Below are 15966 nucleotides of genomic sequence, written 5' to 3' on the forward strand. Positions count from 1 at the left end.
GGCCCCGGCCCCCGCACGGCTGAAAACAGAGAACACCTCTAGGTGACACACAGGTTTTAGACATGATCGTGGATGAGAGAAAACATTCAGAGGTCAGTAATAAAACCACAAAACGTCACACTATGTGGCCCACAATGACAGCACCCCTCCCAGCAAGCAGGTCAAACCCTCGGCCCGGGGGCCGCATGCCTCATTTATTTGGCCTGTGTAAGCCTTTGAGTTTGACATGCTTGCCTTAGCGGGAACGGATAGCGAGAGGCCCACGTGACAGCGGAGAGGGCTCACGCCTGATCCCCCGACGTCAGGGCCTCAAGGAAGAGCAGGGCGAATCCCCGGCAGAGGGGGAAGAAAGGGCAGAAATTAAGGCACTTCAACAGCAACCACGAGAGAATCGATAAAGCCAAGACGTGTTTCTCTGAAGACCAAGGACACAGAAAAACATGTCAAGGAACTATTTATTCTTTATTTAATGCACAACTAAGCATTCCTAGGAAGAGCATGGCGGCAGTCCTGTTGATACTGTAACCATCGCCAGAATCGCAGTGGCTAAAGCAACCCAACTCCATTCTCTGGATGGCACGAAGTCTACAACCAAGGCAGGGCCGCCTTCCTTCCGGACGCCTGTCCCGGCTCCTGCTTGCCTGGGCTCCCGGCTGCATCGCTCCCACCTGTTGCATCCATCCCCCTGCCTCCTCCTAAGGCCCTGTTCCTCCCGCCTCCCGCCCGAGAGGACCTGCGATGGCAGCATCGGACACGTCTGCAAACCCCAGACAGGCTGGCCTCCTCCAGGCCCTTCCCTCTGTCACACCTGTGACGTGCCTTTTGCCAAATAAGGGAACGTGTGCACAGGTTCTGGGGATTACAGTGGACATCATGGGGGTGGGGGGCACTCCTAAACCCAACACAGGGACCAAACCAAACCAGACACTTCAGGGACTAACAAGAAAGCAGAGGATACTATAGGTTCGAAGCCTCAGATGACACAAGTGAACGTCTAGAAAAATGCAACGGACAAAACCAACCCGAGAAAAAAGATGTAGGAGCGGTGAGTCGGCGGTTAACCTGGCCATGAAGAACGCACCTGGCGAGCCGGCTGACTCCCTGGGCAACCGAATGTCAGGGAACATGATAGCAACAGACAATACAGGTACAACCACCGCCCCCGCCGAGGGCAGCAAAGCAGGGGCACCGAGGGCTCCAGCTCAGAGCACAGCAAACCCTGACACAGAACAGCACAAGGACACGCAGCAGCAGATGCGCGGAGAGAGGAAGGGACAGAGCTGGACACAGGCCCTACTGCTGAGGGTGCCCGAACCTGCCCCCGGTGAGGGTGCCCCGGCCTGCTCCCGGTGAGGGTGCCCCGGCCTGAGCCCTGCTGCTGAGGGTGCCCCAACCTGCTCCCGGTGAGGGTGCCCCCGGCCTGAGCCCTGCTGCTGAGGGTGCCCGGCCTGAGCCCAGCTGCGGGGCCCTTCCTGCACCTCAGCCAAAGGGCCAGGATGGCTTGAGCCCACAAAACCCACCTGCGGTGGAGCTAGCTCACGCCGGCTGTGGCCACAATCAAGTCCCTACGAGCTCACCACCTCACCAACCAACCCGACACACCCACCCGATCTAGCGATACCTGCTCACTCCCCGCAACCCAATGACCCTTGCAGACACCAGGGCCTAAACGCCTGCGGGTGAAGAAGCCGGGCCGGAAGCGCCGTACGTTCACGCTGCGGCTTCAGCACGCTCCCTAACTGCGTCTTCTCTAAACTGCTACTGAGATGAATTCAAATTATTTGGGCACAGTGACCTGATGGAGGAGATGGCCACAGCCCTGGCCCGTGTCCTCAATGGTCAGAGCGCCGGCCCGAGCACCAAAGGGTCTCGGGTTTGATCCCCAGCCAAGGGCTTGTACCTGGGTTGCAGGTTCCCTCCCCACCATCCCATCCCTCCCGCCCCGGGTGGGGCACGTGCAGGAGGCAACCAGTCGATGTATCGCTCTCACATCAATGTGTCTCTCTCCTCTCTCTCCCTCCTTCCCTCCCTTCCACTCTCTCTGAAAAGCATTGGAAAAAAATATCCTCATGTGAGGATTTAAAAGAGGGAAGAAGGGAGAGGGAGAGAGAGGGGGAGGGGGGAGAGGAGAGGGGGGAGGGCAACAATGGCCATTAAAAAACAACATGTCTAGGATTCAACCTTTTCTGAGAATAATCCTCCAAGTGGTTCTCACGCGTCCCTCCTCGTACGACTGCAAAGCCCTCCTGGCAGCCCCGCTGCTCCCGTCCAGGTAGGTGGCCTTGTGGGCAGCCGGGCAGCGTGCGCAACCCGGGGCCCCTGAGACCGTCTCAGAGCCTGCCAAGGACATACTTTCCACGCAGTCGCTCAGATGCCAACGCAGAAACATGCAAAACGGTGGAAAACAAGCCAAAGGGCAAGTTTATGTCCTCCTAAATCCACCCCACATTTCAAATCGTATTAAAGAGCTGGCCCGGCCGGCGTGGCTCTGTGGTTGAGTGTTGACCTATGAGCCAAGAGGTCACCATTCGATTCCGGGTCAGGGCACAGGCCCGGGTTGTGGGCTCCATCCCCAGTAGGGGGCGTGCAGGAGGCAGTTAATCAATGATTCTCCATCATTACTGATGTTTCTTTCTCTCTCCCCTTCTCCCTTTCTGAAATCAATAAAAAAAAAATATCTTTAAGAGAAAGCATTGTTTTAAGGATAAAGAGAAAAAAGCTAAAATCGTAAAAATAAAACGGAGAGAGAAAATGTATGGGCTGTGGCTGACATGGGCATGCAGAACCCAAGCCATGCTCACCGTCAGCGGTCAGCTGCACGCCGCACCTCTGCACGGCCACGGCCGGGGATGACACAGGTAGACAAGGACGCCAACGAGGGCTTGAAGGTGTGTCCTGGAACCACAAAAACCGAACCCCACCTCGCACTAGAAACGGTACCCCAGCTCCACCCAGCCTGGTAGCATTTCAGCCATCGCCACAGCGAGGGGCCACTGCAGAGGTTCTCAGGGGGTAAGTGACTGACGGGAGACGCAAGTTTTACATCATCCACAGACGGACCATTGCTCGGGGCCAAATCCGTGTGCAGGGGCTGAGGGACCGAGGGACCGAGGGATGCAGGTGAGGGAAGGAGCCACAGCTGGGCTCGGGAGTCAGGAGTCAGGGCTGAGACCAGAGAGGGAGGAGGGGCCGGCCCCTTGATCACACGGTCAGCTTTCAAAGGAACAAGAGTCTAGAGCAGTGATGGCGAACCTATGACACGCGTATCAGAGGTGACACGCGAACCCATTTTTTGGTTGATTTTTCTTTGTTAAGTGGCATTTAAATAGATAAAATAAATATCAAAAATATAAGTCTTTGTTTTACTATGGTTGCAAATGTCAAAAAATTTCTATATGTGACACGGCACCAGAGTTAAGTTAGGGTTTTTCAAAATGCTGGCACGCCGAGCTCAAAAGGTTCGCCATCACTGGTCTAGGACCTTGTTGCTCCAACCCCCGGATTCCAGACAAGCAGCAGCTTTTCCGATGCCTCTCCTTGTCTCCACACCCACCTCCAGGTCACCAACAAGTGTCCTCGCGCCCCACCGGGTGGTCTGCGCCCCCAGGGCGGGCGGGAAATAACGCAACAGTCCTGCTTTGCTCTCTGTCAGCTTTCCACACTCACTGCTGACATCTGACAATAAGGCGATGCTAACGTCAACCAAAAAAGACAGGAAAGTTCCGGCTTGCACAGACCCGTGCCAGCCGGCGGCGGGACCCTCCTGGCCCTGACTCGGATCAAGGGCAGCCTTCCCTGGGGCGTCCATTACCCTGCGTAATAGTTAATTGAATGCCCTGTCCCTCCAGGTTCCTGTACTAGAGCACCTAATTTTAGAAAGCCGATTAGCTGGTTCTTTCTAACTGTATGTTATTGTAGCTAAGGTCAAATTTTTCACTGAAACTATGGCAACAAAACCCCAGTATTTTCTGTCGACAAGACTGAAGCCAAGGCCGAGAGAGAGAGAGAGAGAGAGAGAGAGAGAGAGAGAGACCACACCATGTGACTAACCTAACCGGATGTGGGCCCTTCACCTGAAAGTCCGAGCTTCCGGGAATGTGGAGGGGGAGGGGGACCTCAGCCTCGGCAATCTGCCAGCGGGACTCCCAGCGAGCCTAGGGATCGAGTCTCATCCCTGATAACATTTCTAGACACGTATAATTTTAGCACAAAACACCCAGAAGTTTCAGAAGCACTCAGATTGGAACTCACATGGACCCAGAAAATTTCCAGGTGAAAAAAGGAACTTGTAAATCTCGCCGAGGGAAGAATTGCCCAACTTGTTCTCCCTCGATGATTGCAGCGGCTCGAACAGGAGCGCTTCTGCCCTGACCTCAAAGGAACGCAGGCGGAGGCTCTGATGGGACGGAGTCGCCTGCGCGCACCTCCCCAACCCAGTGCGGGTGGCCCAGGCACAACCTTTGCCTCCGCCCCGGAGAGAGATGCCTCCCCCCACCCCCCACCCGGCCACAGCCCCCGAGGAAGTAGCCACTGGACCTGCCTCCTTCTGGGAGCTCAACCCCCGTCCTCAAGGCCACGCTGGGAAGGCAGCCTTATGCCAGCACCAGACCAGGGCACAGACTAAAACCTGGTCCCTCCAGATGCTGCAAAATCTATATAAACAGAAGACAGCGTGATACATGCTGCACTGGATGTTGCCAGGCAGACAGTTAGCGTGTATCTCCAGCATGTTACAGACATGTGCACCGGTGACGTGTCCCAGAATGCCACATCGGGGGTAACAGAGGAGGAAACTGATTAAGGAACCCAGTAGCTCAGTAAAGGGACACTGCAGGCCCAGCCCCTTCCCACGGGCAGGCTGGAGCAGGTCTGAAAGGGAAGGTTGCCGATGTCAGACTCTCTGGGTTCGAATCCTGGCTCTGGCGCTTCCCTGTAACCTTGGACCCAACGCTCAACCTCTCGTGGTCAGTTTTCCACCCATAGAAGGAGGGGAAGCCTTCTGCACACTGCAGCTGCCTTGCGGGGGGCGATGGGGGTGAAAAATTAACATAAAGGAAACATACAAGTTAAATCGATTAAATGAACTCATGTGTGTGAGCGCCATGCGAGGTGGTCACTGTTACCTGCACTTACAGAAAACAGGTTAGGATTCATTCCACAGGGTGATGGGACAAAAACAATTGTTTTAAATCTATGGCCCAAACGCAGCCGCCTACAGGACAGTGAGGGGACGCCAGGGTGCGTCCCAGCCCCAATTTCCACGTGGATTTGCTCTTGGACTCCGGACACTTCCTACGTCTCATCTCCCCGTCTGTGAAGAAAGGACACGTTCTCATACACTCAAGTGACTCAACCCGACCTCATCAGAGCTGCAGGGGAGATCAGAGAAGCCTGGCGCTCCTCCCAGGAGACGAATGGTCCCAGGACCCCTGCCCACCCCCACCCCCGTCCCCACCAGCCTTGCCCTCGTGAAGGAAGCCACGGGGGCAATGCTGAGACTCAATCGGATGACAGCGTCAATGCCTCTGTGGCACTGAAGGCAGCCTCTGTCTCCAGAGCTGAAATCTGTTCTCTGTTAGCAGATGAGCTGTTACAGGTCAAAGGACACCAGGCGGGGTCTGGGGTCTCCACTCCATGGGTGACTCGGTGTCCAACAAGGAAGCTGTCTGGACACCGAGGGCATCGGCTGTCCCTGCCCATGCCCGTGCCCAGCATGCCCGGCACGCCCAGCACCGCAGACATGCACCTCGAAGCTCGGGCACGTGGGCAGAGAGCCAGCGAGGGGCGAGGAGCGCGTGGGCGCCAGCACAGTCGAGCCTCGGGCACCATCCCCGTGGCGTGTGCCGCTGCAAGCATCCCTGCCTCGGGGACTGATGTAAATGACAGAGTGTTCCCTCCCAGCAGAGTCTGTCCGTGGGAGACAGCTAAGCTGGTAAACCTGAAATGAGGGTTATTTAAAACCTACTAATCTTTTTATTAAATTCGAGAGGATTTTCTGAACACAGTACAGGCTGCAGGAGACTTCCCCACAGAGCGCACAGCGGCCCCCACACACCTCCAGTCCCCGGGGCCCCTGCTGGACACGCACCTAAATAGGCTGTGTTTCCGCCTTATTTCCCCAGACGGCAGAAGCCCAGCCCTGCTGTCCCCTCCCCCCGGCCACCCCCCTCCGCTTAAGGCCCATCACAGCTTAGAACCAAAATCACGCAAAAAATGTGAAATTAGCCCCCTACCCCCGTTGCATGTGAGTATTTAAAACTAAATGAGATATGAGTTCATTCCTCGCATGCTTTGCCTACGGAAGAAGAAAAAAAGAACGTTGCTTAGCAACAATTAAGACAAAGTGCGGTGAAGGCAGCTGAGCCAGGGAGCCGGCGAGGGCCCCCCCAGTCCACAGGACCTCTGCCACCCAGTGTCCTGGCTGTGTCCCCATCTGGCCCCGAGCAAGGCCTGGCTGGTCCCACGCATGCGTCTTATCTTGACAGAGAAGGCCTGCAGCCCAAAGACACAGGGGCCTGCCCGGGGGGCCGGGGCTCCCCGAGGCCAAGGCCCCGTGCGCCAGGCTTTCTGGGACATGGACACCGGCCGGCTCCAGCCCCAGCACACAGTTCCAAGCTGCAGGGGGTGTTGGGGAGTCATTTCACCTGAGCTGCACTTACCGACGGGGCCACTGAGGCCTGGAGAGGGGAAATGACTCTCCTGCTCCCCCATCCCCCCCCCCACCCCCTGGGCTCAGGGCCTCGGGTGGCGGACGCTGGCTGGACGCTGGCTCTCACGGCAGACGGTGCCCCCGCCCGTCTCGGTTTTCCTGCACCTGCCTCAGCCTGACTCCACGCCGACGGTGACCAGGGAAGCGGGGCGACACTGAAATACTCTCACTCGGTTAGAAAGAGGGCCCCTCTCCTTCAAGTCCCCCCACAAAGCTGTCACGTCACCAAGAGCACAGAGGGGCCGGAGAGTCCGTGGAGGGATGCTGGTCACTCTGAGGCGAGACGCCGGCCTGCAGAGTGGGGCACGATGCCCACCCCTCGTGGATGGGGGACGTGGGTGAAGAGAGAAAAGCCACACATGCTCTGCACAAAGTAAGTGCTGTATTCATGCTGCCTCCTGTTATTCGGGATGTGGGTCTGTGTCTCCACGGAGCCCTAAGGCGCCTGAAAGCAAGGGGACCGTGGTTACCGCCCCGGGCCGTCCCCGCCCGTCACCGAGGCCGCGGCCGGCGGGCAGAGCAGGGCCCCGAAGCCTCTGAGCTGCACATGCATTTGCACATTCGCTTCCTGATTGCTGTGCGGGGAACCAAGCGGATGGGGGAGAAAGAAGAAACGAGGGACATGGGAGAGACTTATCTAGAACACGCTCCATCTCTTCTCAGTTCAGAGACCCCTGACTGCATCACAGCACCCCTTCCTCCTCACCGCCCACCCCCCAGACTCTGAGTTTCCCTCAAACAGCTGCTCTCCTGAACGAAGGCCTTCCCACAGGCTGAAACCTCTCTGACGCAGGGACATGGACATGGCAGCTCCTGGGACAAGAGGAAGAATTAGGGGCCAAGGTCAGCCCCTTGAACCGAAGGGAGACGATCAAGATCCAGAAAAGGGGACCACACGTAGGCGGCATGAGCCACACGAGAGCCCCCGTCCTGTCGCTGCTCCACAGCCCTGAGGTCAGGGTGAAACAGCAGGGACCAGCGGCCGGCGTGGCTCAGGGGTTGAGCATCGACCTATGAACCTCGATTCCTGGTCAAGGGCACATGCCCGGCTTGCAGGTTCGATCCCCAGTGTGGGGCGTGCAGGAGGCAGCCCATAGATGATTCTTTCTCATCATTGATATTTCTATCGCTCACTCTCTCTCCCTTCCTCTCTGAGGTCAATGAAGACATTTTTTTAAAAAGAAAAGTAAAGAAAGCAGCAGGGTCCTGGGACCAGGAAGGGGACTGGCTGCCGGGCTCCCTCTTCCCTTCGCAGAAGATGTCACTGTGGGGGGAGGGGCAAGAGAGGGGACGGGAAAGATCCCACAGAGAAAGGAATTCACTAACCACAGAGTTTCTATTCCTGGTTTCGACCAGATGTCTGCCTTCCCTGCTCTTTCGGGACTTGGGCAAAGCCAACACCAATCAGGGAGGAGAGAGACCCTGCCTCACCTTCCGTAGGCCAGGGACCCCGAAAGTGCCACCGCCACCCCAGGACTCAGGGACCCGAATCCTTCCGCACCTCCGCGCTTCTCCTCCCCCCGAGACAGAAACGCTCGAAGCTGCAGCGGTGACGCAGAAGCCTTGGCGGACGAGAAACAGGCGTGCGGCCAATCCCTTCTTCTGCACATGCAGTGAGGGGCGGGCGGCACAGCCAAGGGAATTGCAAAAAATAAAAATAAAAGCAACTCCTTAGAAATGTGCTTTTACCAGAAACAAGCAACTGCATCTATTAGGAAAACTAACAGCTATCCCGGTCACTGGGCGAGTCTTGCGGACCAAGCACTCTGGCTCTTGACCTGTACTGCCTGCAACCCTGTTCCCTCTATAGGGAAGGGGCTGCTCTCCCCAGCTTCCAGGCGAGGAAAGAACCTCAGAGAAATTAAGTCATCCCTCGAGTCACTGGCCTGTGTACGGAAACAGGGGGCCTCCAGTTGAGGCCCCCGGGGCCCAGGGGCACACCCCCACCCAGGAAAGCATCTAAAGTCAAAAAGAGAAACAACACACAGTTTTTCTCGTATCGCTAAGCAGTCACACGCAGCTCCTTGCCCGAGGGCTACCAGGCTCCGTCCCAGGGCCTGGAAACAAAAGGAGAGGAACAGCCAGGCATACTGAGCCCTCACCAGGGGCCAGCCTCCCATTTCACAGATGAGAAAACCAAGGGTCAGGGAGGCTGGGCGATAAATCACGTGTCACACGGCTAAGACTGAGTGGGACTCGGACTGGACCCCAGGAAGCCTGGTCCTGGGGCCGAGGTTATCGAGCGAATGGGGAGCAGGTGTTAGGAGGGAGGGGCCTGCAAAAGTCCACACCCAGGTCGGAGCCACGGGGGGCTTTGCATGAACAGGCCTCTGGCTCCCATTTTCCTAAACACAGGCCGCAAGGGCCCCCAATCCAAGTTAGGGAATAACTTGTCAAGAAAAGGAGGGGCGCAGCAGCACACCCCAAAGACGGCAGGCGGCGCCCCAGCGGCTCGCACACAGGCGCCCTGGGCCACCCAGATCACACTCCCTGGGGTGGGACTCAGGCCCGGCACCTCTGAAAGTCGCGGGTGATGCCTCACCCTCCGCCAGCTGTGGGGCCCCGGACAGGCTGCCTGACTCCGCCGGGGCGGGTTCCTGTCCCCTCACAAGGTGGACAGCAGCTCCGTGCGCTAACCATGGCTCCGAGGCCACCAGTCTCGGCCTGTTAAAGGTAAACTGAGGCACGCCTGCTCCTCAGAGCGGGGGGAGCTCTGTGGCTGGCAGGACTAGGAGTGGCAGCACCACTCTCTCACTTCCGCTGCGTTTGGGACCGACCGGGCTCTGGACGAAGACACGGAGGAGGCTGGAGACAGCGGAGGGTCCTGTCACCCGGCCTGTCACTCGTTCTCTGTTCCAACCAGCCCCCAGGGGCGGACACAGCCAACACCAGCCTCTCTGCCCCTGAACGCCTGCTTCCCATTTTATCCGAATTTCTTTGGCTTCGACTCAAAAACATCAGTTTCTAAGTCACCTAACAGGAATGTCTAGCGCAAATGATGTCATGTGCAAGCAGTAAGGTGTGCGCCCTGTGGGACTGAGGCCACTCGTCAGGCACCGAGCCTGCCCACCCCTCCACCCTGAGCCACTCGGGGAGCCTTGAAAAGCTGGTGCCGGGGTACCCATCCCCCGTCACTGGCTAGGCTGCAGCCGGGCCCCAGCACCTGCCCGACGTCGCTCCCTGATCAAAACCTCGCAGCCAGAGCCGAGCCTCCCCGACCACGGCGAAGACAGACGCGATGTTTTCTACCAACTACCACACCAGCTCTCTCACCCTCGTGGGACGCGTGAAGCCGCCTCCCGAGGACACCAGATCAGGAGGCCTGGGGGAGAGCCGGCCCCTCCCATGGGCAGGCAGGGCAGGTGGAGACCTGGCCACCCCCACCCTGACCCAAGCTTCCTCAGGCATGCTCAAGAGGTCCAAAGGCTCCGGATGGAAACCCGACTTTTAAAAATATACGTAAGTAAATAAACCCCCAACTGCTTTAAAAAACACACACACCGCGGCCGCTTCATGAATTTTCCAGGGAGGAAGCCGCCCTCTCCAGGGAGGTGGCCGCCTTACCTCTGAACTTCTTGGGCGGATTGTTTAGGTCTCCAGTTTCCGGCTGCACAACACAGCGATCGTCAACCAGCCTGCAAAAAAAAAAAAGAAAAGAAAAGGTAAATGCTACCTCAAGACAAGTCCAAGAAAATAAAACCCTAAGCGCTCTGCAAAAATCAAACAGCCACGCCCACCGGTGCGGCTCTGTGGTTAAGTGTCCACCTAGGAACCAGGCGGTCACGGTTCAATTCCTGGTCAGGGCGCACGCCCGGGTTGTGGGCTCGATCCCCAGGAGGGGGCATGCAGGAGGCAGACGATCCATGATTCTCTCTCATCATTGATTTTTGTATCTCTCTCTCTCTCTCCCTCTCCCTTCCTCTCTGAAATCAATAAAAATATATTTAAAAAAAAATAAAATGGCAGGGCTATTCCTGGCCCAAAAATAGACGGCCAGGTCCCCCGGGGGCTAGAGGGGCCCTGGAGGCACAAAACCTGCCCGAGAAGCCCAGCTCCTGCCTCTGCCAGGGCCGCCTCAGCCCATTTTCCGTGGCTCCTTTCTCCTAACCACATCCAGGATCCAAGCCCAGCAGGCAGTGCCCAAGCCGGGAGGCACCGCCAGGGGTCGAGCGGCTGCGGGGCTACTTGGTGCCCGGCCCCTGCCCTTAGGGAGCGCAGGGTAAGTGCAGGAGCCCCATAAGCAAAAGGAGAATATAACCTACGGGCTGTACCCCGGGAACTAACTGAGGCTGTGGGAGCAACTGAGCCCAGGAGGTCACACCCACTGAACCGGGAGAGAGAACGGCGGGAGGAAGAAGACGGGGCGCTGCAGGCGGAGGGAACCGCAACGCGTGGAAACAGGAAAGGACTTCGAGGCTTCGGAAGCGGCTAATGGGCAAAGCGGGGAAAATGAGGAATAAGTATCAGCCCCCAGTGAAGTCTGACCCCGAATTCAATGCCCACTGAATCGACCTAATGCAGGCACTTCCTTCAGAGCACTGAAGAGTCTGCCTGGCAGGTGAAGAGAGCCGGCCGGAGCCGGTGAAGGGTGTGTCCACCCACGTCCCTACCGCGGGCGACCAGGCCCGGCTCGCCTCCTGGGGACCGCAGAGCTGGCTCCCAGCGGACAGGCTGCAGCTTTCCGGGGTCTCTTCCATGCGTCGGGCTCCCTCTTACCCCAAAGCAGGTGCCATGAGTCCCCGGCCTTTACTCTGACCGCTCCTTCCTCCAAAATCCCCTCCACTCCTAACATCCCACTGTCCCTCCAGGCCCTGCTCAGAGCCCGTCTTCTCCACGAGGTCCCGCCCCACCCCTGGCCTTCAGCACAGGTGCTCTCTGCCCTCAGCTCTCTCTGCCCTCCCATCCCCCCATCCCCCGTGGGCCAGGCTCTCCCATCCCCCCATCCCCATGCACCAGGCCCTCCCATCCCCCCATCCCCGTGGGCCAGGCAGGAATGGCTGGAGCCGCCAGAGTGGGAGCTCCTGCTCTCAGCCCAGAAGGTGCCCAGGGCGAGTCCGGTCTCCTGCCCAGGCCAGGGGCTCAGTGGCGATGGATGGGGGCCCCAGGGTCCAGAGAAGCCCAGCAGCCAGCGGTCTGCCTCCTTGGGCTCCAGAACACAGCTGTCTCTGCAGCCGCCACAGACAGTGCGGCCCTGGCCTGGGTTTTCATGCAGAAACCAAGAGCCGGGTGTGACACACCACGCCACCTGAGCCCCGCAGTCAGCGCAGCGGGGCCACCAGATCCCACGGGACATGTGGAGCTCTGGAACCAGGAGGGAGGGGCAGGAGGAAGGGCCCGTGGGGGCGGGAGGCCGAGGGATTGTCCACGGCTCTCGGCCACTTCACTGCTCCCGGTCCCAGGGTCTCAGGAGAGAGGCTCATTGGACTCTGCTTCTAAACTACCCTCACTCAGTCCCCGCCACCAGGCCGACTGAGCTGGATCCCGGGCTGGGACCCCATATTCTAACCGGCTCCGCGGAGACTCAAGCCCCCTCTGATGCGCACGTGCCACACTCACTGGCCCTGAAGCTCAGCCTGTCAGGGAACCATTCGGAGGCAGGGGAGCCGGCGGGGAGGAAGCCGAGTCCCACGGCCAGGGCCACTCCTCCTCACCCGCACCCGGGCCCACACAGGGGGAAAGGGTTAAGAGGGGGATGGAAAGGCCAAGCCGCGTTTCCCAGATCCACTTTCATCCCAGTTTTCCTCAAATGTTGCATGCAGGGGCCAGGGAAGGACAGAGGCCGCTGAGGGAAGTGTTAAGAGGAGCCACCACCTCCCCTTCCCCCACCCCACCCCCCAGTAAAGAGGAGGAGGAGCTTAGCGCTCATTTGCTGGTAATTTTTGAAGAAAACCTTCATTAACAATTCGACATCCTCAGAATTCTATGACCAGATACCCTAGAGCAGCGGTTCTCAACCTGTGGGTCTCGACCCCTTTGGCGGTCAAACGACCCTTTCACAGGGGTCGCCTAAGACCATCCTGCATCTCAGATATTTCCATGATGATTCATCACAGTAGCAACATTACAGTTATGAAGTAGCAACAAAAATAACTCTGGTTGGGTCACAACATGAGGAACTGTATTTAAAGGGCCAGAAGGTTGGGAACCACTGCCCTAGAGGCAGAGGCCTCAGGGGAAGGAAGCCCCATGGTTTCAGGGCTGGGGGAGGATGGTCCCAGCACTCAGCACTGACCCGCAGGGAGCCTGGGGGCTGGAGGGGGTGGCACCATTAAAAGAACTTGGGGCCACGGAGGAACGACGGGATGGAGGATGAACAGGGCATCCAGATCAGAGCTGTGGGCTGAGAGCGAGCGAGGAGGGCAGTCGGGGAAGCCAGCCCACCAGGGCACCCTTAGGAGCGCGGTCCTGGAGCCCCGACTCTTTGCTCTGTGACCCCCGGGCAGGTGGCCAATCCTCTCCGCTTCTCAGAGGTTCACCTCCACGGACAGCGACAGCGACAGGGCGCACTGTCAGCGCTGCCTGGGGACTGCAGGGCCCATGTGGGTGCAGCGATGCAGGCACCCTGCTGGGGACGCCCACGGACTCGCGGAATCAGTGCTGCTGCCGTTCTGGCTGACAAATGAGGAGGATGACAGAGGCCCCCGCAGGGACGGGGAGATGGCAGGAATCGGCCAGAAAGGAAAAGGGGGCAGAGCGGCCCAAGCGACAGAGGCCTCTTTGCCAAAAGCCACAGGCGAGCTTTGATCGAGGGACTCCCGGAAATGAACTCTCATACAGTGGGCGGGCTCCAACCGAGCTGCAATTCTGTGTCTGCAACACCTGCTCCTTGAGGCTGAGGTGACGGGAACGTGAGCCGGGGACCCCCCTCTCCCCCACCCCCACGCCCGCACACCCTCCCGAGAGCGTGCACAGCTTCCCTCACAGCCCTGGTTACAGGAAGGCCTGGCTCCCGGGAGGAGGAGGTCCCTGGAGGAGCTGTCGGCCTCCTTCCCCCCATTTATTTGCGACGAGCTCCGGCCAAATCCAGCAATGCCACGCCGGCCTCGCTGCGCCCCTCACCGACAGCGCGGCCCACCCCGACTTCTGGAGCTGGGCACCCGCTTCTACCTCCCGTCCCCGCCCAGGGCTGTGCTGTCCGTCCCCCTCTACACGACACGGGGAGGGGACAAGAACACAGTCGGCTGCTCAGAGCAGCTGGAAGCTGAAGCAAGCACAACAGGGCAACGATCTGGCTGCCAGAGCTCCGTGCAGTTTGCATCTTTCAAACGCCAACGGCAACTCCAAGTAGGAGCCTCTGCTTCCAAGAAAGATGGGCTCCGAGCACCTCTGGTCTCGCTTCCACGACACGCGTCCCCGTCTGACGAGGGGGCTCTTGTGAGGCTCACAGTGCTCCTCTGGGCCTGTGATCACGGACCTCAGATGCTACCCCACATCCTCAGCACGCCCCCTTCTACGGGAAGGAGGGGATTACGACAAAGTCTGAGCTGAGCCCGGAAAAGCCGAGTAACACGGCGGCATCCTCATCGTAGCAAAACCACCGCGTTAGGCCGCCGCCTGAGACAGACGCGGCCACAGGAGAAGGCAGGTGCTCTTACCCCAACGTGCTGATGAAGCCGTTTGTGGATCCCTCCGCGTACAGGGAGCATATGTCCCCGATGTGCAGGAAACTCGACATCTTGTCAGACATGTCTTTCTCGAAAAGCCTAGAGAAAGCAAAGCAGGCACCGTTACGAGAAGGAAAAGGAAGACTCCGCGGACGGGGGAGCCCGAGAGCTGGCTTAGCTTCGCTCCACGGTCCCCGGCGTGGACGGCAGGCAAGGCCACGCGAGGCCACAGGCAGCCACGTTTCCCTGAATGTTACTGAAGTTCAGGGCGTTCCGAGCACAATCACGCCGGCCTCTCACACGGCCACGCCCGGTCCGATCCGGTCCCGAGGACCCTCGTGTCCAACAGCGGCTCTGAGGCTGCAGGGACCGCGGCCAAGAACTGCGCGTTGGTCAGGAGCCAGCGCTGTGACTCATGAAACTAACCTATTCCTGGGCCTCGGGGCGGGGCGTTGGGAGGAAACACCTGAATAGAACTTGGGCCTGGCGGTGCCGGGGACTCGGTACTTGAGCAGCAAAGTGAGCCCAAGAGGGTGACACCTGGTGACAGACACCACAAGGCTCGGGCGGCCTTCTTTCTCCCCGGGCAGGGGAGAGGAGTCCGGCTCAGGTCGGGGGGAGCCGGGGTCGGAGGGCACCCGGCGAGTTCAGGCAGTCCTAGCAACGGCTCAGAAGTTCCAGGAAATCTCTGCAGCCCAGAAATCATCACACACGCACATGCACGCACGCACACACACATGCACACACCAACAAAAACACGGTCTGACTCATGGAAACAGCCGTAAATGCTGAGGAGTGGGAGCCAGTTATAAAAAGCTGAGCTGACATTGAAAACACGAGGTCATTTCCGTGGGAAGACGGTGCGCTGCTGTGGCCTGCAGGTGACCCCCGGCGTCCCCGCAGGCACCTGCTGTGTAGACACGCAGGGGCCCGGGACTTCCCCAGACCTTTCCTGCAAACCCAGACCCAGAGCCTCGCCCCACGGCTGCCCTCCAGTCTCCCCCATCAGCAGAGCCGAGGAGTTGTGATGGCCCATGGCCGGGGCCCCTCTCCTGGAATTGCCTTCCAGGGGCCCAGCTGCCTTCCCGGAAGAATTGCGCAGCCAGGGCAGCGGGAGGCCCGGACACCGCCCCTTAAAGAAGTCGGTCCTTGCGTATATGAAGGACAAGGAACGAGCAATCTGCCCCAGCACCACCCAGGCTGCAGGAGACACCACTGCACAGAGCGTGAACCTGTGTGCACCGCGCGACACTCTCAGACCGAAGACCAGCCTCTGGGGGTGGGGAGGTGCCCAAGGTTCACAGGGACGGTGGCCAGGCCCCGTGGGCACACCACGTCGGTCGCCAGGCCACCGCACCCTAACCGGGCATCTCACACCAGAAGGCAGACAGCACCCACGAGGCTGCAGACACGAAAGCCATTAGGGCCCTTCCCACTTCCATGTGCTGACGTATGAAAGCCGTGTCAAGGCAGGGAGCCGCGTGCCTGGGGCTGGTGGTGGGGAAGCAGCTCTGAGTGAATTCTGGGGCAGAGCAGTCACTCCACACTCTGGCCTCCCAGGACACCGGGGAGTCAGAGTGCAGGGGGCAGGTGTGCACTGGGCAGATGGGGGGGAGTGCAGAGGGCAGGTGTGCGCTGGGCAGGTGGGGGGGA

General features: G+C 59.1%; 1 protein-coding gene across 1 annotated transcript in view; it reads right to left on the bottom strand.

Moving 5' to 3' along the window:
- The window catches only part of ITPR1 (inositol 1,4,5-trisphosphate receptor type 1), a 227042-nt gene that overhangs the window by 196480 nt on the left and 14596 nt on the right, over window positions 1–15966 (bottom strand). Inside the window, 2 exon segments of the mRNA XM_015568305.1 lie at window positions 10274–10344; window positions 14305–14412. Coding sequence (XP_015423791.1) covers window positions 10274–10344; window positions 14305–14396 — 163 coding nt within the window. The 5' untranslated portion in view covers window positions 14397–14412.

This window comes from Myotis davidii, unplaced genomic scaffold, assembly GCF_000327345.1.
Source record: "Myotis davidii unplaced genomic scaffold, ASM32734v1 scaffold663, whole genome shotgun sequence".
Classification (NCBI taxonomy): Eukaryota; Metazoa; Chordata; class Mammalia; order Chiroptera; family Vespertilionidae; genus Myotis; species Myotis davidii.